Genomic DNA, 26,419 nt, shown 5'->3' with positions numbered 1-26,419 from the left:
GAAAGTTAAATGTAAAGCTGTCAACATTTCTTTTTTTCCCTTTTGGAATTTATGTGAAAAATTAGAGGCATTCATAAGGTGGAAATGTTGGGAGATTTCCAACCAGATATGTAATGATTCAGCATGGCTGTTAAGAACAACAGCACCTCTTAGTAATATCTTTGGATTTCTGGACTGCATTCCTGGAAAACAAACTGTAATTACATCAATATCAAATACTGAATAAAAAAATAAACTCAGTAGTTCAGTAGCTGAGTACTTGAGGAAGACTGACCATAAGCTACTTTTGATGGGAAGGACACAGGTTAAATGGATTAAGAAATGGCTGGCAGCTCTCAAAGTAGCTTCCTATATGGAGTCATATGATGAGTGTTTCTAATAGGATCCTTCAGGTACTGGTAGATGTTCCATTGGTAACCTAGAATGAAATTTAAAACCACAACTTATTTAAAAAGGAGACAAACACAGCTGCTGTAAACACTGTTGGAATGGTAATGATGAGAACAAGTTGATCATCTGCAATACAGAATGCTTTATTATTTTTACATGGTAAGATGGGTCCAATCTCATCCAAGGTGAGATTCCTTGACACATACTTTAAGAAAGAGAGGAATTTTCTTCTGCAGATACCTCTTTCTTCATTGGTGACAGAGCCTAGAGGACCAGCTTAAAGTAGATGCTAGATCTACAGGTCCCTGCAGTTAGGTGAGATGAACTGCTCAATTGCATTTTCATAGAATCATAGAAAAATTTACTTTGGAAGGGACCTCTGGAAGTCATCTGGTCCAACCTTCTGCTCAAAGCAGTACTGCCTTCTAGGTTGAATGAGGTTGCTCAGGGCCTGTCCAGCTGAGTTGTGAAAATATCCAAGGAGAGATTCCACAGCCTCTCTGAGCAGCTTGTTACATTGCTTAACCACATTTATTGTGAACAAAAATGTTGTTAGATCCAGCTGGAATTTCTCTTGCTTCAGCTTGTATCCATTGCCTCTTCTCTTTTCTGTGTGCACCTCTGAGAAAAATGTAGTTCCATCTTAACTCCTCTTTAGGTAGTGTAAGAAGGGAATTAGATCCCCCTTTAACCTTCTCTTCTCCACACTAAACAAAACCAGTTACCTTAGCCTGGCCTTGTGTTTCATGTGCTCCTGGCCCCTGATCAGGTTAGTGAGAGTCCACTGGATTCAGTTTGGTTTGTTGACATCTCTGTTGCACTGGAGGCCCAGAAGAGGATGCGGTATTTTGAATAAGCACTTCCTTTGACCTGCTTGCTAATCACTCGCTAATGTAGCCAGTTGCCTTCATTGCCAGAAGGTCCCAATAATGACTCTTGTTCACCTTGTCCAGCAGAACCTGCAGGTCCTGTTCTGTAGAGCTGCTACCTAGCTAGTCAGTCCCCAGCCTGTGCTGTTGCAGAAGGGTATCCTGTTCCAGTACAGGACTTTGCATTAGTATTTTTGCATTTTGGGAGGTCCTTGTAAGTGCATTCCTCCTCATTTTTGAGCTCTGTGAACAGCAGCTCTGCATTCTAACATAAGAACAGCTCTCCCATCATCCACAAATTTGATGAAGACATGGTCCATCCCATTGTCCAGATCATTACTGTAGGTGCAAGGGTTTTGGCCCAGTATTGACTCCTGAAGAACACCACTCATAACCAGCCAGCAGTTAGAGTTCAAACTTCTGATGGCTACCCTTTGACACCAGCTGTTCAGCCAGTTTTTCATCCAGTTTTATTCCACTCCTCCAGTCCATAATTTTCCTGGGGACTGGAGGTTGACTGGCCTATAGTTCTCTGAGTCCTGCTGTTTTTTGGATGATGGGCATAGCATTTGCCTTTTTCAGTCATTCAGGACTTTCCCTCATTGTCAGAACTTTTCAGAGATGACAGAGAGCAACCTCTCAATGGCATTGGCCAGCTCCCTCATGCAGTCCATCCAGTCCCATAAATTTATGTATGCCCAGTTTACTTAAACAATTCCTAATTTGATCTTCTTATACCATGTGCGGTACCCGTTCCTCCCCCCTGTCCCGAACACTGCTACCAGGCACAGAGACCTGGGAGGTCTGAGAGCAGACCATGCTAGTAAAGATCAAAGGAAAGAAGACACTGAGTACATGAACCTTTTCCTTGTCCTGCATCATGAAATTGGCTGCAAGCCAACATTTTACCCCGTCCCCCTTTTGTTGATGATGTATCTATAAAAGCTTTTCTTGTTGCCATTCACATCTGTAACCAGTTTCAACTTCAGCCAAGCTTTGGCCTTCCTACTTTCACCCCTGAGTGCCTGGGTGATGTTTTATGTTACTTCTTGGTAGTCTATCCTTGCTACTATGTCTTATCTCTTTGCTGTTTTGCCATTGAGCTCAGTCAGGTGTTTTCTCTTCAGCCAAGATGCCTTCTGCCATACAAGCCCATTTTCTGACACATCAGGATAGACCATCCTTGTGCTTTGAAGAGGTTGTCTTTAATGATTAACCAGCTGTCTGGGGCTTCTTTGCCCTTCAGGGCAGCATCCGTTGGGATCATGCTGACCAGTTCGCTAAACAAACCAGAGTTGACTCCTGTGAAGTCCAGCTTTGTTATTCTGCTACATGCCTTTCTCAGTTCCTCGAGTTCTTAAGCTAAACTACACTATATCATGGTCACTCCAGCGAAGACTGCTGTTAGCTATTGTATCCCTAATCAGTTCTTCCTTATTTCCTGTAACACACTCCAGAAATTTCCTGGGTTGCTTGTGCCCTTCTGGCAGGTATTCAGTTATCAAATTGAAGTCCCCCACAAGAGCCTGCGATCATGAGACTTCTTCCACTCATTTAAAGAAAGCTTTCTCTTCATGATCAGACCATCTGTAGTTGACATGCAGCATGGTATCTCCCTTCTTGGCCACTCCTCTGATACTGACCTGTCAGCTGTTCCATAGCAGAGCCCCATGCAATCAAGTCACTCATCAGTGCAGACCACGGTTACCTGCTGCCATCTTCTCTGTGTCCTTTTTTAAGAGCCTGTATCAATTAATTGCAGCATAATGTAATCTCGATTATAAATCTAAGAAAAAAACCAGAAGGCAGTAGCTGTGGAATGGAGAGTGTATGCTGGGAGGCAAGGGCTCTGGGAAAGATCTTGTCAAGGGTCGTAGTGGTCAGGTTAACTCATTGTCAATTCTCAGTGTCACTCTGCGGCACAAAAGTGCTGATGCAGTCCCAGGCTGTAGAAAGATTTCCACTCCGCCTCCTTAAACAAAACAAAACAAAACAAAAACTATTAACTGCTGCTCATGACTACCTGGATGGAAACTGAGAGGTGCCTTTAAACATTTCAGACGTGTTCTATCCAATAATGCTACTGAATAATGCTACCCAATAATTTTAATATACATTGGAGTAATAGAACACTGTAATTTTAGAGATTTGTGTCTGTTTCTTGTCTTTGTTAAAAACTTTCTCTATGGTTTTGGGATAATCGGTTAGTCAGTTGAAAAAGAAATGGGAGCATTAGTCCTTCTTATCTTCCAGCCATCCATGCAGTATCTTCCATGTTCAGGCTATATACTCACTGCAGTTCCTTGTGTGCAAAAGCTATCCTATAAAGCTATAATCTTGGTGTGTCCTCTAAGTACTGCTGTATTGCTAATAGTTAGTCATAAGAACAGAAGCACAGCAACTGATCGTTATTCTCATTACACCTTTAGTTTCATTTCTTCAATAAAAATTTTTTAATTATGTTACATTTTTGCATTGGATTAATATATCTGTTCCATTTAATAAGGGGCTGCGAGGAAAAGTAGAAGCTCAAAATCAGTGACTTCTTTGTGAACAGTTGAAGATAGTTACTGGATGATAACCCGAACTTCCATGTTTTAAAGTTTATTTTCTTTCTAATTACTCTGCATGCTAGTTTTTCTTTGGAATGGCCATATCTGGAAGCATGGAAGAACAGAAGGATTATAATGACTTAAATAGGGGGTTCACACACTGAAGAAATGAAAGAGCTTTTCTGGACACCAAAGCTAATGGTAGGGACAAGATACTAGGCAGGAATTAAGTCAGATTGTTCTTTGTTTTTAAGTATTTTATGCGACTGCTATTTGCCACTAGTGCCATGCTCCCAAAGCGCTGAGCTGCAGATACTTTATGTTGGACCATCTAGAAAAACACCGGCTATACAACACTGAATGAAACTTGGAGCTTGGTCCGGTTTGGTAAGGCCAAAAACCTAAATCTAAGAGAATACATTCAGAGAGATCAGACTGGGACACATATATAGCAGGTTTTATGACTGAAACATTGATGTAAGAATAGACAAGGGTGAAGCAAGGAATGTTACTTTAAAGTTTAAACTACACTCATTACTCTGTTACTATTCTTTCATTACTCAGTATAGCTAATGCAGCTAATAATACAGTGCTTCTACAACAATTTTTCCCAAGCAATCTGAAAGTTTTACAGGGAAAGGAGACAGTAAAAATATCTTAACTACAGGGCACATGATAGTTTTGGTTCAGGTATGCTTTTGATCCAGGATCAGAAAGCTTTTTAGCAACACACTTTTGGGTATTACTCAGAAATCTTGTCCCTTCCTTAAGCCGCAAGCACATCAAGGTTTAATTTGCAGCTGGCATTTTACATGTAAATGTCTGAGGCTTCTGAAGAATGCTTTTGATGGCAGACCTATTTGAACAAATACAAAGCTTAGAAATTGTTTCTAGAGATATCTTCCTCAAAGGAGCAAGTTCAAAATTGTTTTGATGTCAGTCTCTCCAGGAAAACTTTAATATTTACAAACTTCAGAATTGGAACCCTTCAAACTTTTTGTCTTCAAAACTGATTTTACAGATTTTGTCCCAATGTAAATCTACAGTGCTGTTGAGTTTCTGAAAGGCAGAATTTATTGAGCAACATGAAGCTTTTTGACAGACTTTTCCCAGATCTCCCTCTTTCCAGTGATAGTATGTTGTATTTCCGTATAATAATTCCAATCAAATGAAAACTTTGGTCAGCCATGGAATCAGTCACAGAGAAGCACTTATTATGAAAGAAACTGAAGATGCATTTGTATCCTGCAGTGGCAAATTTACAAGAGAAGGTTGTGGGCTGCATAGGAATGCAAGCCTGGAGGTTCTGGGTTATTATTCTGGCTCTGACATGAGCTACCATCATCATCAATTTAATGCTTCCTCAGTTTCCCTAAAGATAACAGTTACCATGAGAGGTGCTGGGAAGCTACCTTTTTCTGTAAAATGCAATAAAGAGGAAAGAAGCTTCACTACTTTAATAGTTAAGACAGTCAATCTTCTACTGGAGTGATTAGACCTTGCATGTATTTAGCACAACAGTAGGTTTAGCTGCTCAAATTTACTGAATGCTTGTAAAGAAAATAGCAGCTTATTTGAAAAGAGCTTCCTACAAATGTATTTTAGGGACACTCAGTAAACAAATCAGTCTTCAAGCTAAAAACATGCACCTAAGTGTGAGCAGCAGTTTGTTCAAGTACTCCATCCAAAGAGCCAGAAAACCTAATTAAGAATTATTACCCAGAAGGGCCACTCTCTTCACAGCTCTTGGCTATTTGCAGTGCCTTTGACAGAGTGCTGTCTCAATCACCATGTAGAGCTTGGAAATCCACCAAAGAAAATGGGCACTCTTCCTGTTGCTTAGCTGGCCAAACTAGATTTTAAAACAGTTCAGTTCTATTAACTATATTAAACCTGAGCAATGACCTTCTAGGACAGTAGAATTTTTGTAGTTCTCGCTGCTGTGTTTAAAGAAAGCTGAAGTAAAGAAACAGCTGAAAATAGTGATTTTCAAACTGTGGTCTCCACATTCCTGAGGGATTGTGGATTTTTCCTGAAAATGTAAATCATCGTCTGCACCTAAGAAGAGAACAAGTTTGTTGTCAGTAGGCTTGATTATCCATCTGATGTCAGTAGGGATCATCCATGTGTTGGAAAATGTTCATGGATCTTAAAATTCGAATCAGTTTAAAATGATTTATGTGGCATTGTGGAGGGAAAAGGTTTTGCGCATTCATTTCTCAAGGGGTAGATTCTCCATCCCTACCAGCAAAGATGCGAGGGTTTAGAATATTAGAATTTTACAGCCAGACTGAATTCCCTTGGGGATGTGTAACTTACAAACAAGTCACCAGCTGGAAGCTACTTACAGAAGTAAATTACAAATATGAGACCAAAAAAACCAAAAATTTTTTTCTGTCTGAGGACAGAACTTACTGTGGGAATCCTAAATTAAAGCAGTTTTACCTGGACAACAGATGTCTTGATTGCCTGTCTGCCTCCACCACCCAACACCCACCACCACCACCAAGCACAACAAAACTGTGGAAGGTTTTAGGAGCAGGCTGAGAAGCGTCAGTCTTTAGTTGCCCATACACGAGCAGACAGATGGGAGACTTTTACCGCTATTTTCCATACATGCACACACAGCACTTCATGTGAAATATTTAGGAGCAGGAGATTTTTCTGATGTAAAGTTCTTATTTCTGTGCTGTTCCTGAAACACAACATGAGGCTCTTCAGAAGTTTGCCATGTGGTTTAGTGCATGCAAGGTCCACCTGGAATAGTGATTCTGAATTTCCCTCCTGGGGAGGCAGGCCAAAATTGGCTCTAGTCATAGATCAAGTAAGGAGTCAGAAAAAGAAGATCTGTAGTCTGTTAAGGAGTTGTTTCAGAAATGCATACAACAGACTAGATTTCAGAGCTGGCGAGAAGGTCTTTAGAGATCCCTCTGATCTGATCCGATCTCTAAACATACTTCTGTCCCAGCATGATCTTGAAATACCTGTGTCATTTCTTTCATGGTTGTTTATGCTTTTCCTGAAGACTTACCATAATGGAAACACGCTCTCAGTGTTTGGAAATGGAAAGACAGCCGGTCCGTTACAATGCTATTTTTAGTACATAGGAAGGTTTTTCCAATATCTAACCTAAGTATTTCTTGCAGCAATTTAAGTCCATTAGTTCTGTTTTCTCTCCATTAGGAACCCAGAGATATGATTATTTCTTTTCTCTTGCAGTAGACTTCTAAGTGAAGTTGATTTTTCCTTTCTTGGTGTAGTATCTCCAGTTTGTGAAGGTCACGTGGAATCTTGCCCTCAGTATCCCTGCTGTGCTTCCCCGATCGGTGTCGTCCCTTAGCATAGGCAGACTCTATTCCATCATTCTGGTATACAGTGAAAATACTGAATGGCCTCAGACCCATACACTGCCCCACTGTATACATCCTTCCGTTTTTCCTCCCTAAGCACACTGCACATCTCATCTGGACCAACATTATAATATACATCATTTTCTTTGTCTCGTTTGGCATTACCATTGGTGATGGCATTACCATTGGTGACGCTACGTCAAACAATTGTTCTGGAGCCCTCAGAGGTTACAATATTATTGAGCTTTTACATGTATTTTAGGGAATCAGAAGGTAAGTTTGAAGGAAGCCATCGTGTATACTGAGTACTCAGACTAAGGTGCTGGAACATACTATATTCTAGTAGAATCTCGAGATCACCATGATGTTATTACACTAAAGACATTGTTCCTAGATATCTGACTTGGTGTTTCTTCATATTTACAATTCTTTGCAGAAATAGTTTCCATAGATAGACTAGTTCTTCAAGCTTTTAAGGAGAGAAAGATTTTGAGAAATGTTGACTTGTATAACCAATATCTATTTTGATGAAATTGTAAAAGAAAATAATCAGTATGATGAGCTCCACTAAGAATAAGCGTTTCATTCAAGTTTAGAGCAATGATTGAAAATATTTTGTTTTCTTTTAAGGTTTTTGTTTCACATATGTATTCAGTCATGAAAATGTGCATGGTTGAACTATTTGGCTTTACTGTTTAATTTCACTTTGTGAGAAAAATTTGGCTTATCTTTTATTTTGAGATAGAAACACCTGTCCCCCAGAATTTTGCCATTTGTCACAAAATGAAAAGCCTAGCTTTTCTGTAGCTCTGCCTTTAGTTGCCAGACTATCTTAAAGATTTCATGAAATTGCAGTTCTTCACATTATATATTACTTCAGTGAAGAAATATGGGTTATAAATTATTGGTTTAATCAAAGCAAAGCATTCCTTATACTATACAAGCTTCTCTTCAGAGTTTGACGTAAACATGAACATAAACCACCAAGCTAGTTCTAGGTTTTATCAGGTTGTCCTGCCATGTCTGAAGGTGGAAACCATCAACAAAGCACAATCATCATCTCTGAAAAAAAGAAAGGAAAAGAATATGAGAGACATGTATGAACAGCACAGGAAAGATGAAAAGAGAATAACTGTTCACTTTTTCTAATATAACTGGAGGATCAGAGTATCAACACCAACTTCAGATTTAAGACAGAAGGACGTACTTTTTCAGTCAATGGATAACTGAATGGAGCAAATCGGCACCACAGGACGTTTTGGAGGCCAGGGTCAAACATACATTTAAAAAAGATGGAATACTACATGGGAGAAAGGTCCCACAAAGACCGTCAAACACAATGATATGAATGCAGCTTCAGATTCAGGAAGTTCTTGAACTGTGGATGGCTGGATAGATATACTGAGGGAAGTGACTGTTTTTTTCCCATTCTTTCTCAAAACATTGACTGCTGCCAGAGATAGGATAGTGGGCTAGTTGACCCTTTGTATTTTTTCCTAATTCAGCTGTTTTTATGTTTTAAGTAGCATGGGTCGGCATATAATCTAGACAGTGCTAGATAATCTGGGTAATGAGACTCCCTGTACTCTGTATGGTCAGTGACCTTTTAGATGAAAGGATGTTCTACATATTATTTAAAGTGTTAACATATAAAGTATGATGCAGTCTTTCCTTTGAGCCTTTGTCTCTATATAATATAAATCTGAGGCCCCCATTCTGCAGCTGAGTGTCTGTAGGTTCCAACTGCAGAACTTGGCCCAAGTTTAAAGGCAGTGTAACACAAATGAAAAGGAAAGAGGGAAGATGAGAGTAACGGGGTAGTGTTATATGGATTCTTGGGCTGGATGTAGGCTTTCAACTTTACAGGCTAGCTACTTTCAACTGAAAGCAACTTTTAATGTGTGTCCAGATTTAGGCCAGAGATAAACAAGAAATATTAATGATACCAATGATCCCTACTGACTCCTTGCTTATTATTTCTCTTCTGCGCTAAACAAATCTGCAAGCAGATGAGACATTGCATCAGCAGACCTTCAACTCAAAAAAACAGAGATGCTGAAATAAGCTGAATGTGTTTGTAATTAAAAAAATATTGTTAGCATGTTTTCTTTTATATTTCCGTGCAGAATTAATGCCTGCATTGTACATGCAACATGTTACCAGAAGAAGTCTTTAGAAAAATACTGATGAAGGCTATACAGATGTTTTTCTTGCACTCAAACTGTAACTGGTGGACTTCACAGACTAACTCAGACCTTTTGTTGCATTAATAGATGTTCTTGGAGAAAGGAGGCAGAAGTGTTGTACATACAGTTTGTATCTACGTAGTTTATACTGGTTTCACGTAAGCCAGGGTGCATACTCGTTTGCTGTCTCTGCTCACAGCCAGTTCTCAGAAAGCTGCAGAAAAAAGATGGCAAAGCATAGGTTAATTCTTGGGGTGTTTTTCACCGTAACAAAAGATCTAGGGCGGTTAGCAATGTGGTTCTTAAGCTGTTTGCCCTGCAGTGCCACTATCAACCTGAAAATTGTTACTAGCTCTCCAGCCACCATTACTCTCAAGTCTATAATTGACAGCAGTATAAAGATGTGATTTGGCAGAGCCACTCAAGCTCTCTCACTGCGTTGAAGTTTGCGAACCACGGGCTGAACATATCAGGGCTTAGAAAGTCAGCTGCAGTAACTTCTTTTTTTGGCCTGAAAAATTTTAGCCCTTCTAATTAGGAAGTAGATTTCATTGTGCAACCAGAATTGATCAACAAGTTTTAAAAATCTTCATCGTGAAAATGTCCCAGATTATGCATGTCTTAATTTTAAATCATTAAGATGTGTTAAATGGGAATCATTGAGGAAAGCTAATTAGTCTGTGTGCCTCTTCCTTTAGTTCCTAATTACTATAGATAGGTTTCTTGTCCACCAAAACCTACTGGCTAGCTTAGAGTGCACATTTTTGTGTGCAGTTGCAATTGAAAGGCCATAAATTGGATGCGTTTGAAGCCTCTAAGTGTTCTACATTTATGTCTTTTATTTTAGCACATTTAGGGGAAAGAAGGGATCATCCTGCAGTTAAAAATGTCATTTGCTTTCTTTCTGTTTTATATGTAGATCTGCTCTTTAGGTTAGACAAGTAGCTACCAGGAATTCTATTGTAAAATAATTTTGAGACATTGTGCAGTGTTTTGGGGAATGTTATCATGGTATTTTCAAAAATTTTTACTCAAAATACTCAGTAACTTCATTTTACTATCCCTTGGTCCAAGTAATGGCTTCAAGTTTCTAATTAGGGAATAAGTGAGAAGGGACAGCAGTGTAGGGTGTGCTGTTCGGAGTCACATGCCTCTGCCAAAATTCCTGCTGGGACCTTAGCTAAAAAAGTGCTAAGAAACACTTCTCTAATAATTTAATAAGAGTGAGTATTCCTGTCTGCTGAGCCAGCTCTGCTGTGTCTACAGAAACAGGCTGGATCATTGCTTTACCAGTATCTTATGCAAATATTGTGTCAGTCCTCCCAAACCAGCTCTGTCTTGGGTTGGCCTCCTATAGCTGTGAGGAACGTGTCTTGCACCCATTAGTTAAGGCTCCTGCTTGCAGCTTACCTTTCTCTGACACCGTGTTTATTGCTCAGGATCGCTTCCTTTCTGAATCATCAATCTGTGCAAAAAAATACTTCCTTTTTTAGGATTCTGCTTAACTTCTGTACAATACAAAGAATGTAGAGCATCTTTTCTGCAGAAAAAATAGCGCAGTATTCAATACGGGGGCCCCCTTCCTGGATAGCATTATTCTGTGTCTTTTGCTTCTTTTCTTCATTTGTTCTCTTTCCTTTTGATTTGCAGTACATTTTAAATTCATTGAGACAGGAAAAAATGTGATTGCTCTCTCACTGTTTCAAGAAAAGGGTATTTGGCTGCTCCATTCACCAAAATAGATTACTGTAAAGGTACACTGCGTGCCTTTTCTAATTCCAGATAAGCCTTGGGCTCTAGATATACAGCACAAGACAGAATCTAATTATTGAAGTAATTATTATTGCCTTCTCTGCTACACTGTGTTTGTTAAAACCCAGAGCCACATTTGGACTTACAGTTCTGGACCCTGCCGGCAGCTCTGAGAAGTGATTGCTGTCCGTCAGCCTAGAACAATTTGACTCTACTTACCTGAAATGGGTTACTCATTTGAAGTCTTACTTGTCTATTTTTTGACTCTGAAAAGAATACATGGTAGCAGAAAGTTTTCAGTTCTTCAGTTAATGCATTGACATTTCAATGGCTGATTTTTTGAAAAGATGGGTTTTTTTTCACCTCTTTTGAGAAATCTGATATTGTCTATGGTTGGCCTACATAGGACTAATGAGGCCTGTCATTTTTTATTCTATCTTAGTCCATGTACCAGTCGGAAATGAAAAGTATTCAACCAATAATCATGCAAGACTATTCTGTAGCTATGGTTCTTAAAGAAAGAAATAACAACTTTTTTTTCTACTGCCAAGTACCTGTCAGTTTTGAAGTGATTATTTTAAACTATAATAAATGCTGGACAGAGTGTTAAAAGCTTTTCATACAGATGTAATTTTTAGGTAGCACCTTTGATCCCAGTTCTATTGAGTAGTCATTGCAGTACTTGAGTTTATAGCAAGATACTGTATTTAGCAAGTGCACATTCAGCTCCTGAAGGTTTTTAAAGTATGTGTGGCTTGATGTATGGTATATGTAAGTATTTGTTGTGTAAAAGAAGTCCTCAGTTTATGTATTGGGAAAGAACCAAATGTCATATTCATATCTACTCTTTCCAATAAAACCTGAGTATTTTGAACTTTTTGATAGACTGTAAGGGTCATTTATATATTCTCAGTCTTCCTAATGATGAGCATCCAACAGGGAGCATTTTAATTGATTTAAGATTAGTACAGAAAATCCAGTGATGCAGATGACAGACATAGAATCTGCTACTGGTAACTAGTTATATGAACTATTCTCTTAGCTAATCCTCACTTCCTGGTTAAAAATACAAGGAGGGAGGTCATTTGTAAGATACCTATCCTTCAGATCTTGCAGAAGAAAATCAAAATACTGAATATGTCTTTGAAAATAAACTGAACTCATAATCTGGTTACAGGTAGGATATGCTGCATGCATGGAATGCCATTGCTTGTATAATCTCTTGTGGGCACGTTGGGTCTTCAATACAACTTTTAGGAAGGGAAAGAAGGAAGGAATAAAATAGATGCATTGCTACAAACAGTGGTTAGAAAATAATCCTAAGGAAGGCAAATTGGTGAGTATTAAGATTTAAATCCATCTAATTTGGATTAAATATACCAAGTGTCTAGCAAATTGTGTCTGTATCAAATGCCTATCAAATTGGACTCTGCTTATGATAGCTTGGATTTGGGGAACATGTCTTTCTTCTATGAAAACCAAGTGTAGCAAAGCAGAGATGAAGATTTTGAATATATTAAAAAATTGTCATCATTCATTGATAATTTTGCATAGATCACATCACCTGTTCTAGGCTGCATCATCGTTAACATTCGTGTCATAATTGGCTTTTTCCCCCCTTTGCATTATGCTATCGAGAGTGTTTGAATGTAGCACCCTAAATAACTTTACAAGAGGATGCTTGCATTTGATTTCTTTGACTTAAATCCAAATCTAAACGGTGTAGATTTATACAGCTGTAAGCACCACTCTAAGTTTTAGCATGGTCACAATACATCAGAAGGATCATGGGGAGTGTTTAAACTAATAAAGGTTTGTTTACTTTGTATTGCACAGAGTCTGTTGCTATTACCAAATTATCTACATTTGTTGCATTGTATGTAAAGCATTGTGCCATTAGGAGCTGCTTGTGAAATTTCTGTAAAGGCTGTGCTGAGTAACACTAGCACGTAACTTAAAATGGGGCCTTGAACATTCTTATTCCCAAATGATGACAAATATGTATTGATTCTTGATTTCTGCAGTATAATCACTATGGAGATAACAAGATTATATCAGGAGGAGGATTTACAAAGATACATTCGCAGCTCGACATTCAGGGGCTGTTGGACGTGCTAGTGCCTTGTTCTGCTTCTGTAAGGTTTCACCCCAGCCAGGCTTTGTTTTCTGTGTTTTAAATGGGGCCTTCGCCCATGTTTATTTTGAGTGAAAACAAAAAAAATCTCAGATTAACAATAAGTAAAAAGGCACGTCCAGTGTCTTCTGCGCATAGTAAGACAGAGACTGTAGTAAGCCTGTCTTTAAGGCAGATGCACTCACTGGTGTGACTGAGACTGTCACTGAAAGGAAGCAAGTTAACCTTTCGACTTCATCTTAACTGTTCACTTCTCTGAGAGATCTTTCCAAGCTTCTATGAGTTCTGTTTCACTTTTAATATATTTGCATTTTGTCAAGTCACTCAGCTTTTTTGCACCATGACAAAATAGCTATCACATCAACTCAAATTTACAAATTGAAAAAATCATGCTAAATAGGGACAAAGCTTTATCTACACTGTGTTTTTCTGATATTAGTTCTGCCGCGTGAATTAGTCAAGAGTGCACATACAGTTAGTGATGCACTACAGAGTCAGAACGGGTTTTCGAAATTTTTCTCTTTCTCCCAGTTAGCCCCCCCAGAAATCCTTTATTTCTTTTCTTCTCTGAATGGGGCACTGTGTAACTTCATGAAGCATGAAAATGAAGTAAGATTGTGAAATTGCAGTCAACAGGTTTGCAGCAGGCATTTTAATTGTACCTTAATCTTTTTTTCATTAAGTATGTTGTTTCTTCACAGCTTATTGGCAAAAATATGCAATTTATTGCTTAAAAACATTGAAAAGTTAGTTTCAATTGCTTTTTCCTTCCTGTTACATTGTGTTCACAGCCAGTGGAAAAAAATTGGTTTGTATATCAGAATGGGAGGAATTACCCAGAACTTTGTTTTAGAAATGGCACAAAACCCCACGTCTGAACAGCCCTGAACCTTGCAATAAGATCAGATCTGAACTTTGTGTTTCAAGCATCTCTCTGTTTTTCTATTAATAATGAACTAGTTAGATATGTGTTGGTTTGTAGATCAAATGAAAGAGCTATTTTATCATCAATATCTGAAGCATCTAACATTTGTTAGTAAATAATCTATATTGGTTTAAAAATCAAGTATGCATTAATCAGAGTAACCATAAATATTATTAAGTGTATTTTATTATAGTGGTCATGGTATTCTTCCAGCCTTGGTTTACATCTAAAATCCACTGTCACCTGGAAGTGTTTGATAATCCCAGTGAGGTATGTATAAAGAGGCAGTAAAAAACATTGTTCATCCTGTTTATGTGATTGTATAAATACATAGTTGTTCAGTTTTTGTTTTATAAAATACAACAAAGCTGTATTTTTCTGAGGATAAGTTTTACTCACAGTAGGGTGACCATTTTTTTAATAACTTGTTAAGCACCAAGATAGTCATTAACAGGCTTTGTTTACCACCTGGTCAGACTGGTGTGTCCACTTAGCTAGGTCCTATGAATATTAGCATGTCTAGAAATTAGCTAATTGCCAGGAAGAGCCCTACAGGAAGTTTGTGATTAAACATCCAGTTATATTCTTATCCTGTGGGGGAATGTTTGAGTCTGAATGGAAGTTCAAGGGAAAGCTGCAAGTTTTTTCTAAATCCTCCTCTGTGAAAGCAGACCTAAAGGCCTGCATTAAACTGGGTTGCAAGTTTGGCTCGGGAAATATCTCCATAAATTGTAGAATACAAAGAAGCTTCTTGAACTAATTGAAAATGTAAGTGGATACATAGAGTTACTGCAGACACAAATACTCAAAAAACCCTGGTATATGGATCATTGTCACCGATTCAGCTCCCCACATCCAATCTCCAGCCCATCCAAAATGTAGCAGAGCATGTATGTTTACACTGAATTTCTAGGATTATTTGGAAGTTGGCAGCATGAGGTGTCTGTGGAACAAATGTCTACTGCTGAGCATTCACAAGAACCTCTTTGGCTAGCAGAGGACAATGAAGAAAGTGTTTTAATACTTGGGTTTCTAGGCAAGTTTATAACATCAGATACATGGTGCAGTTATGCAGAGAATATGGAGATATACAAAAATGCATTTGGTTGGTAAAGATGGTTCACATAGGTCCCAGTCTTATAAAGTACTTTGCTTGGACCTCAGGAGTGACATTTAAAACCTAGTGTCATTGAAATAAATCATATGCTCAAACTATAATTGCTTTGCTGAACTGAGGCATAAATAAACACATAAAAAGGCATACTAAATTAGAGAAATTGAATGTTTTGCAATTACTTTCATGTGTTTTAAGTGATGTTTATAAGAGAATGCAAAATGTAAAGGATTTATGACTTCAACAGACAGTTTTAAAACTATCAACTTTGTTAAGTAGTCCCTACTTAACATATGTAGTCACATGCCTTATATTAAAGAAATCAGGAATGAAATAAACTATATTGAAGTATACAGAATATATATATGCACAGTTCCGTAGTGCATGCATGTATATGTGTGTGTATGTGTGTATACATACATATATGTTAAAAATATATATATGTACACACACAGATATATAATCCTTCTAATTTGAAATGTCCTGCCCAAATAGGAATCTGTTGATCACTGAACCAGGCTGGTGACAAAGGCATGAAACAGCAGAGAAGATGAGAGGGGCTGCAAAGATAGCTAATACCAAAATGATGGAAGAGTCGATCTGTTTTGGGGCAAAAGAATACCTCTCAAATCTAGTAGAGCTGTTTCAGAGTCTTTCGTTTCTGTAGGTTGATCTGGTCAGCAAAGTACAGTTGGCTTTTCAGAAGGTCCTACATCAAAGACACGTAGAGAAACAGACTATTGTGGGGCAACAGGAATATTCCTCTTGCAGAGTAATACCTGATTAAAAGAAAGCAGAAATAAATTGTCAGTTTTCATAATGGAGGAAGACCTTTATCAGGCTGCCCAAACACCTTTTGGAGGCCTTTGGATGTTCACCAAATTCAGTGTTAGCTGAAAAGGGAGTGAATAACAAGGTCATGAAGTTTGCTGATGAGTACTCCAAATAATTTGTACCCAAATTAAGCTGACTGTGAAAATGTGACGATAATCTCATAATAGTAAGTGCCTAGGCAATACAACAGCCAAAGACATTTCACTGTTAATAAATGCAGAAGAAGGCATTATGTGTGCTATGCATACATGACAACAGGCTCCAAGTTAGTTATTTTCGATTAGAAAGATCTGGAAGTCCCTGTGGATGGTCGTCTGAATTTATCCACTCAGTTCTCAGGGTCAGTGAAAAACTCGGTGTTTTGTGTTGCAAGGGAAGAAAGAGATACCAAACAGAAATATCATTATTGTAATGTATAATGGTACACTGCAGTCACATTATGAGTCCATTCATGTACTAAGTTTTGTAAGCAGTTTGGGTCTTCTCATCTTGTAAACGATGAAACAGAATTAGAAGATGGACAAGAAGGGTCATTAGCATCCTTAGAGATATTAAATAATTTCCATATGAAGAGGGCTCTTTCAGTTTGGCAAATATTGCGGAGTTAGGATGTGATAAAAATGAATGAAACCATCAATGGTGCAGAGAGGAATGAAGAGTGGCAGGGTACTACATTTCACAAAATGAGAACCGTAGTATGCCCACATCAAACAATCAGGCTACAGTTTTGCAGGAAACAAAGTACCATGCACAAAGTGCATGGCCAGGGGGTACTGTGGGGGCCAGAGATGTAAAAAAAGGGTTTAATAAGCTTGTGGAGGATTGCTCCGTAAGAGCTGGTCAAAACACAATGGGTCGAATGCAGCGTCCGGCTCAGGATTTCTGAGTTTCTGGTGTCTGGAGACAGGGAGGGTATTCCAGCGAAATGATGCAGGATGCTTTCCCAGTTTTTCGTGTTCTTTCTGGAATCACCTGCTGTCGTCCTGTCCCGAGGCAGGGCGCTGGGCTGCACGGCCTGTTTCCCCACACAGCGTGTTCCTGCAGCGTCCCGTCTGTGAGCAGGCAGGAGGGGACGACAGTGGGCACGTGTGGGGGCACATTTGGGCAGCGCTCGGCTGTTTGATACTAAGCTAGAAAGAGTGACCCTTTTTAAAATAAAAAAAAAATTAAAGCAGTGGGTTGTTTGGTGGAAGGAGAGCTTCCAGCACCTTTTCACTATTGAAGCTTCATCTGGTTTTCTCAAGGCAAGGGCAGTTTAGGATACATTACTTTAGATTCGACTCAACTTGTGTCCTGTGGAGCAGAACTACTTCCCTACCTTATTTTACAGGATTTTATGCAAGCCTAGATTGGTGGCACCAGTGGCACCAATTGGTGGCCCCAGCTGCCACCATTCCTCTGCAGCAATAAGTAAAAGGTTAATATGTTGCAGAAGTAACTGTGATAATCCTGAGCTGTAAATTAGTCTATTTAGTGTATCCAGAGAATTAATTCTCAAATGCATTAAACAGAACAAGAAATAATGCACACTTCATATTGTCTCCCTTACACTGTAGTCTCATTTAATTAGCCACTGAAACAACTGACTGAAAGCTTTCCCTCTGCTTTGTTGCTTGAGTCGTGAATTTTAAAGACTTTTGAGAGAATGACTCAGGAGGTGAAACAGCAGGACTTCTAATGTTATTTATAAGCTCTATACAGGAAATTATTTCAGTGTTTGTAGCCATGAAACTCAAGCTACTTAGCCTGTAATTTCATCATTTGAGACTAAATGACAGAAGAACTAATGCTGTCAGTGCCTCACTAAACAGCATTAACATTCTCCATTGTCTTTGCTTACTTGAAAAGTGGATAATGAAATAATTGGCATTAAAGTCAGCTATCAACTACAGGTTAACCCACGAAACAAGAGGTTAATATGTGCACCAGGAACCAGCTAAAATAAATGGTTTTTCATTATAGTAATTGTTCTGAAGATTGCATTAAACTGAGGGCAGCTCAAAAACCATCCATGGGACACCTAGCACAACCATCTAAATGCTACCCGTAGCTGGCAGCCAACAGTAGAGACCATTTTACAGGGGCAGTCTTCCACTGAAAGGATCCTAAACAAAATTATTCGTTTTAGCAGATTTACTGCTTGACCATTTCAGATCTGTGCCATTACTCAGTTTTAAAAGGACACAAGATGAAAATAAAAAATAGAATAAGAAGTTATATTCCTGTTTAGATGTTATCCATTTTTATCTTGTGTAGATTCTTGAAGCACATTCTTCTGAGGGCAAATCGTGCATCTCCCCACATCTGCCCAGCAGTTTTGGCCTTTCAAAATTTCTAGGGTAGCTATATGCCAGATATGAGAAGTGAGAAGCTACTGAATCTGCTACTAAATGGACATGTATAGCCCTCCGCACACCCCTGTTTGACAGGGTATGTAGGAGCACAAAGCTGAGTTAGCACTCTGATGTGAGGAGCGAAATGCTCTTGTCTTCAGTATTTCTTACTTTCTTGGTACACAGCAGTCTTTAACTGCACAGAAGATCGGGATGCCCTCTTTACATATTTTTTGCTAATTCTAAGTACTTTGCGTAAAAGAACAGGGCATACATTTTTCATCACATCTTGGTTCACTTCCAGGGCTTTGCAGTTTTTCAGTATATCTCTGAGTAGTGTCATTGACATTTAACAGACCTGAGACTGGAATAAACTTGATAAGGAAATAAAGAAGGCTTTTCTTGTTTTCAGAGGAAAAAAGTAGGAAACAAAAGCAATCTTGAGTTTAATAGATGCAAAAAAAGAATCTGTCTTTTGTGGTGAGCTAAATCACTGCAGAAATAAAAATAAGATTTGAAATCAGGCGTCTATATTAACATCTTACTGCCAGCAATTCCTTCAATATTATGCAGATTTGTCTTGGCAGTAGAATGAAACTAGAACACACAGGTACTTGGAAGATGTGAGAGATGTACACATAAACTGTCTTGCAAAGCTTTTATTTTAGCTTCATAAACTTTTGGAAATGTGGCGCAAAATGTCCTTTGTTGAGGCATTTCCAACTTTGATGTTAGCCTGCACAACAGGGCACTGGTCTAGGCTCAGATTTCTAGCATTTATTCCTTTCTCAGCTGCTGTGAGAAAATGAATGTGTCACTTCATCTCTGCTTGCCTCTCTCATCTGGCAGTCCCTCTTGCCTATTTAGAGTACAAGTTCTTCTGGGCTGGAGTCTTGGTTTTGGATAGATATATATAGTGTGTAAAGCAGTGGAGTGGCAATTCTGTTATGTCCTCTAGGGACTGCTGTAAAACAAAACCTAAAAAAGTTACACTGCTTAAACATGGTTGGTGTTCATTAGTGTGTTTACTTCACTATATATGGCTATGTACATTTAGAGGTCAGTATCCCAAAGATCTAATTGTGATACTGAAGAACCAGCACTCTCAAGAGAGGTTACATAGATGGTGGGGAATTTCCAAGTGTCTTTGAAAGTTTCATGGAACAGTTGTGTTATAAAGCTTACTTGAAAGCAAAAACAACTGGGAAGACATTGATAGGGCTATACAGCAAACCTACTGACTTTGAGACTCAGATAATTGGCATCATTTGGCAACTAAATCCTATTTGATACATAAAAAGTGAAAGAAAACATAGAGAGAAAAATAATGCAAAATGTTTTGCACTGAAAAAATACTCTGGAGATACTATAGGCTTTACCCCCTGAAGATGTTTGAGTTTTATGGAAACTGCCTTTGCAATCACGCTGATAATCAATAACTAATTTGCCAGTCATTGTTTGCACAAAATGGCAGTAGTCTTAAAGCTTAAAAAACTGGCAGTAGAGTTTAATGGTGACTTACCACAGCAATGCAAATAAGTGCAGTAGTGTATTTGACTGTGATTGGCAAGAAGCAGTGTTCGTATCTGACACGCTCATCATTCACTTTGTGGTTCATTCATCTTTTTGCCTCAGTAACAATATCTCATTTTATTAATTTGGAAAAAAAACCAGTTTACTAATCTGCAAAGAATTGCTGTTTAATCTAGATGTAAGGCAGGTACGTATTCTGGGCGTCAGCTAATGAATATTCCCATTGTGCATTTTACGCCGAGATCAGAAGCTGAAAAGGATGGACTGTTTTTCAGCACTGCTCCACATGTGCCTGGATTTCCATTAGGATGCTCTCACACAGCTGTTACTGAGAATACATTGTCAGTATCAGTTACCAAAGCAGCACCTTTTGCCTGCCTAATGCACTGCATCAAACCGTGTTTAGAATAGCTGGCTGTACAGGGACTCTTGAAATGAGTACAAGACAAGAATAAGCTAAAAGAACTGAAGAATTTGTTTGATCTCCGGTATAACAGATGTCTGAATTAATCAAGGAAATGGCACCATGGATCATCTCGCTTTAGATGGAGAGATGGAGAGATGCCGTTTCTGGAGATGACGCCTCTGGTGCAGCGGCACAGGAGGTGGCATATCGGACTCCTATTCCATGAGGTAGCCTAACCCCGTGAGGGATTAGGGAACGAGATACTTGTTTAGGACAGTACCTCAGGCAAGTCACAAATAGGGCAAATGGACAGGGTGGCAAGGTCGACAGCAGTAGTTGTTTTGTTTGATTGTCACTTTTGGTTACAGTGCCTATAATTTATGTTAATAAAATAAAAAGAAATTGACTGCTTTAGCGCAGTTTTATACTACTGGCTTATTTTTCTCACAGTTGAATGACAGTGAATTGATTCATGAAGAAACACTTGGGCTTGGTGGCAGAGCCTAGAAGCTAAGTCTACAAAGAAGGTGCCACACTTGAGGAAAGAAGAAGGACAGAATAGTATTTATATTCAAGAGGCTCACTGAACTGTACGTAGCAGGCCTGCAATACCTGGGATCAATATGTGTCTTAGAAACTGGATTTGATCACAAAATACCTGTCTGCTGTGCTAAAGGTGCCCCAGTGATTAATGATTTTCTCAGCCTCGATGACACCAGCATCACCCCAAGTCCCTTGATGCAGTTTGAGTTTTCAACAGGCATTTGGTCACAAAAGAGCATATGCTGGTTGTGCACGTTTCTAAAATTATTACATTTATGGAGTAAGTTGATCTGTTTGGCAAGTGCTGTAAAAGTAACTCTGCTGCCGTGTTCTGGTGCAATGGAGACATCCCCTTTTCTAGTATAACCTGAGGAAAAAAATCACTTTCATCTGCAGCTTGCTCAGCATGAAGACTCAGTAACAGGTCAAGCGTAAGGAAAGCAGAAAAACAAAACAAAACGAAAAAATCCCCAACCTCCATTCCAAAGAAACCAGAAAGCCCAAAGTAAGTACCACACTAAGAATGAATAGGCATTAGCCTCAGTGTTTGCCTCTGACCCCATACTTTTACACATATTTCCCATAAACAGCAAACAAGTAAAATAGTGTTTTGCTGCATCAAGGACAAGCATACAGAGGATGCTTTAGTTCCCTAGACACACATATGTAGTGCAACTCCCTGTGCCTCACAGTGCCTCGGCAGCTGCTCCAAGCGTGAGATAAAACCTCTGTGTCACAACCGTCAGCCCCGTGCCGGTATCACGGACACCGGGGAGATCCCGAACAGCACTACGTATCTGCCTTTAGGTAACTGTATTACCACTGTATGCACCACTGTATTAAAGAGTGTTTTCTGCCACTTTGTAATGGAATTATGAATTATCTATATCTCATCTCATCAAAGTTGCTCAAATAATCATTTATTTATAGTTTTTAATTTCCAGTATTTTCACGCATTCATAGAATAAGTACAGTATTTTTGGCAGCCGTTTTTAATATTCCCTGCCTTCATGCCACAACAGTTACCATATCCAGCTAAAAGCAGTTTCTTCCTAAATTCCTTAATAGCCAGCAGTGTTTCTCATGTGATTTGCATCACTGTAAATGTGAACAGACCAGAAAAGGGTAATTAGGAAAGGTTATTTGGCAAACATTCACTTTTTCTTTATGGGTGTTCTTGCTCTGCAATTTTGGCACACATGAAGCCATTCTCCATTAACTGAAGAACATGAGTGTGGTAGTGGAGCCTAGAGCTTTACTTGTTTTTCTGTTTGGGTATTGGTTACAGTGGAAATCAAAATTAACTACTTGACACATACCTATGTAACGCTTTCCATCTGAGGATTTTTAAGTAATTGATTCAACCTTTCAGCACTGTTCTAGGAAATGTATACTCTCCACTTTGTCGGTGGCTGTCATGGAGACAGGTAAATAATTTATTGGGAGGCCTGTGAGATGTGGCTACTCATCTGTTTTCCCTTACTGCTAGCTTATGTAGCTTGCAATAACAACCCTCCATTTGTTAATATCTGTTGTTCCCAAGGGAAATGTCACCATCCAAATGGTAGCAACAGCAACAAAAAAACTTAAATCAATTTTAGGTGAAACAATTTGTTGGCAACTGGAATTTTTAAAATTTGTAGCTAGGTGAATTTTTTCAGTTTCTTATTATCTTTCAAGCTTCTGGAAGTAGCAAGTTTGACTTCCAGGCAGATTTTGTTTGAGAAAGCTTAATAATAGAGTGGCTATCTAGGATCCAGTATAATTAGTCAGTCAATCTACTCTAAAATCTTATTGTTTGAAGAATTACACAGAATCCTCCTTTCCCTTCTCCTGAATTCTGTAGAATGATTGCTTATATTGAAAACATTTTTTCTTTTGTTAGTTTTTCAGAAAAGTGCCTGTAGGATCCCACTGAATTTATTTAGATAATTCAACATGATTGGAATCTACAGATGTTTCCTAGACAAAATTTTATAATTCTGTAGTCAAAAATCTGAAGTGAGTATTGGCAGAGTGTCTCAGAACTTCACCGTTTGGAATCGTCTGTACATGTTGATCTCAATCCTGAATGCGTTTTCTGGTGAAGGGGCAATATTCAGTGTCTTCGCATGGCCTAGCCATGTCTGGAAGTCATAAAGACCTCATGGCAACTAACATCAATATGGAGTAGTCTAAAGTTTGGAGCAGGAGACATGAGAATTGCTTGCAGTTGTATTTGTGCCCAGGGTGTTCCGTGTCTAGAGACTTTTGTGGGGCCTTTGGCTGCTAAAATCTTTTCTTGTACTCAAAGCTGTGAACACAGTTTTTCTCTTTCATTTCTATTTACATAGGGTAAACTGCTTTCTTAGGGTCTTTTCTTTAGTCTTATAAGATATTGATGGGTTCCTGTCTTCAATGACAGTCTAAAGCACAGTCTGCTTAGGAAACTTTTGATATTCTGTGTTCTCACACTCTCTGACAAATCTTGCTGCAAGAGTTTTTACACCATAATTGTTCAATGGCAAAGTTAGATTATTTTATGATTTAAAAAAATAAATTTAGAGGAACAAATGTATTTTAGCATTTCAATGAATTAAGCGTTACAAAGTGAAAGGTATTTGTTCTTGATCCATTCACAGAGATAAAACACTACTCTCTAAATCCATAATTATTATGATTAGTGCAATGTGTGCTACAAATTCCAAGCAATGAATTTGTGTCTTGGGTCTTATAAAAGATTGTTCAAACATTGTAATGAATTTGTGTGAATGGCTTAACTCATAATGCATCTGCAGTGCAGAATTCCGTCAGTTAAAGAATTAATCAGAATAGTTCTATTGTTTTATACTTGTACATATTTAAAAGAATTCAGAATCAAATTTTAAAAGTGAATCTAGGTTGACATAATTTCAATGCTAAAACTACTGGAAAATAATTCAGCACTTGTAACCTACCCAGAGACTTCTGTGGGATTGCATTGGATCAAGCCAGAGGCAAATAAGTTTCTTGAGAGCAAGAAGAGAACCTCTTAAAATGAAGTCAGCCTCAATACTGTAAAACCATAAGCTGCAGCTTTTGGTTTCTATATATCATATCTCTTCTGAAGCAATCTTCATCTTGCAAACAAGCAGTCCAAATCAGTTCACTGTACAGCAGTGGAAATATGCCTGTTAGCCACAGTAAGAGCTGGACTGTGTCCTGAATGACTATAGGAGTGATCAAAAGATATGTATTACAGGAATGTACAGTTATGCTGTGAGAAATTTTGCTTTCATTCTCTTCAAAGGCTTCAGACATCTCAGTGAAACCAAGGAAAATCGTAATAGTAACTCTTATGAACACACATGAATTTATCAAAGCCCTCATCATTTGATGCTGATTTTCCACTATGTGAACAATTTATTTAGTTGATTTTTTTTTAATCAATCCATTTTTTTCTGGCTTGCTTTACATAGTAGTATCTAATCTCAGCCTGTGTTTCTGACTGGGTCCGATAGCTGGTACTCTCAAATTCATATCAATATTTGTTTTGAGTTTCTATGACCAACTGAGAGTAGAGCCTCTTGTGCTAGAGGCTTCCTGCACAGAGAGCTGCAGACTCCCAACCCTGCTAAGCTTGCAGACTGAATGAGTCAACCCAAAGGATTTACAAGCCGTGAATCAGTGCACTGTTGGCAAATGTTACACTTATTTTGAAAACAAGTGGGGTGGAGTTTTGCTCTGTTGGGAGAGTTGATTAAATTGAAACAAAGCGGAGGGGAGCTGATAAAACCAGAGAAGGAGAGGCAGAGGTAATGAACTTGGAGTGAAGAAACTGCAAGGAGAAAGGGAACCAGAGAGAGGGTCCGTGGAGACAGGAGCAGACAGGGACAGACCCATGTGAAAAGCACTGTGGCCCCCGAGCTGGCAAGTGGTGGTGTCTCCTCCATTGCGCCTGCTGTGGTGGCAGCTTTTCCTGCTCCCCTTGGTTTCAGTCTATTCTGAGGCCTCGAGTCATTGCTCCTGGGCACCATTTGTGCAGCCTAAACCCACGTAGTTTGATGAAGGTTAGTCTTTTCTATGCCCTGGTGCCTCCAAAAGAGTTGGTCATTCCTGAATAGGAAGAGCTGTGATCTCACCTGAACTTGCTTCTGCCACTAGCTGATGGGGGCCCCTGAAAGCTACTGGCATGTACCCCTTTGGGTGGGATCACGGGAAAACTGCTCTGAAACTGCACAGCGTTGTTGAGAACGGAAGCTCAAAAGCAGAAGCAGATTCCTAAGCTTTCCTCAGCACAAATACCAACAAAGCAAGGATTCATAACTAAGTCACAGCTAATCATCAGAGTAGTCATAAATATTGATATTATGTCTCACAACTAAAGAATCAGTTTCTGTTGGATCAAAAACAAGAGGAAGTGTCACCACATGTGGGATTATTGTATGGATTTTCCTGGTTGGATCCTGGTAGTCAGAGAGAAAAAATGGATGTGTACTGTTACTAATGAGACAAGTATTTCAAGGGAAGTACAGCTTTTCCCCGTGTGAGTTTTTGCTGCCTTGTGCTCATTCAAGTCAACTAACCTAAAACCTACAAACCGCACATGCCATGGCTCCGTGCAATTACTACATTGAACTTTATACAGTTGCATGTGGATTTAATAATAAACAGCACAGGGATGGATTCATGTTTATGTTCTTCTTTAAATATTTGTATTCATATAATGGAATATTGCCCATTTTTCTCTGTAGGTGCCAGCTTGCATGATGACATCAGTAAATACTTCTGGTTTCATCATTCTCATGGGGACACAATGACAGTTCAGGATCCAAACCAGATGAATCTCTGTGCTGCTGTTTGGACTGTCGTCTCCTATGTAATTGCTGACATGGAGGAGATGTTGCCAAGGTAATAAAACAGCAAGAAAGAAGATTTCTGTTCTTCAGTAAAGATTGTGAGTCCGGTAATGCATGCGGTCTACCTCTATGGGAAATTCCTTTTTCACCCTGCACATTATTATTTCCGTTTCTCTCAAAGCACATACTCTTTTATACATTCCTCTTTCTTTTTGCTCTTTTAATATCTTCCATTGTGGTTTCCATTTAAAGTTTCTTCTTTTAAATACTTTTTAATGTTTGATCAATGTATGATACCTCTTTGAATATGATGTAATAATCATTTTTATGTAAAGTGATCCTGTGCAGCAGGAAAAATACACTGAATAAATTTTTTGCATCAGAATAGTTACTGTATTGAGTGAATGTAGAAGTTTATGGATTTATTTTCTGCCTTCTTTAAATCTATCCATTAGAATGATGTGCTATTAATAAAATAGCATTTTCTTCTTACTCTCTTAAAATTATATGTTACTTTGTGTACAGTTTTCTGGTTATAGGACAAATTAATCTTGGATGCTTTAATGGTAATGCATGGTAAAATGGTCAAATAACAGGGCTTTTAATAGTTCAGTCAGCCCCCACTGTTTACTCTTAATACAGTTTGCTTCATGCGAGACTCAGATAAACAAGGACATACAG

General features: G+C 38.6%; 1 protein-coding gene across 5 annotated transcripts in view; it reads left to right on the top strand.

Moving 5' to 3' along the window:
- CPQ (carboxypeptidase Q) overlaps positions 1-26,125 on the top strand; it is a 165,930-nt gene extending 139,805 nt beyond the window's left edge. For all 5 annotated transcript variants that reach the window (XM_026099835.2, XM_064507695.1, XM_064507696.1 and 2 more), the window contains one exon: positions 25,634-26,125. In XM_026099835.2, the coding sequence (XP_025955620.2) occupies positions 25,634-25,794 (161 nt within the window). In that variant the 3' untranslated portion in view covers positions 25,795-26,125. The remainder of the gene's footprint in view (positions 1-25,633) is intronic.
- Positions 26,126-26,419: the final 294 nt, after the last annotated feature.

The sequence above is a fragment of the Dromaius novaehollandiae genome, chromosome 2, assembly GCF_036370855.1.
Source record: "Dromaius novaehollandiae isolate bDroNov1 chromosome 2, bDroNov1.hap1, whole genome shotgun sequence".
Lineage (NCBI taxonomy): Eukaryota > Metazoa > Chordata > Aves > Casuariiformes > Dromaiidae > Dromaius > Dromaius novaehollandiae.
Note: the sequence above shows the minus strand (reverse complement) of the source record. Positions and strands in the feature narration are given on the sequence as shown.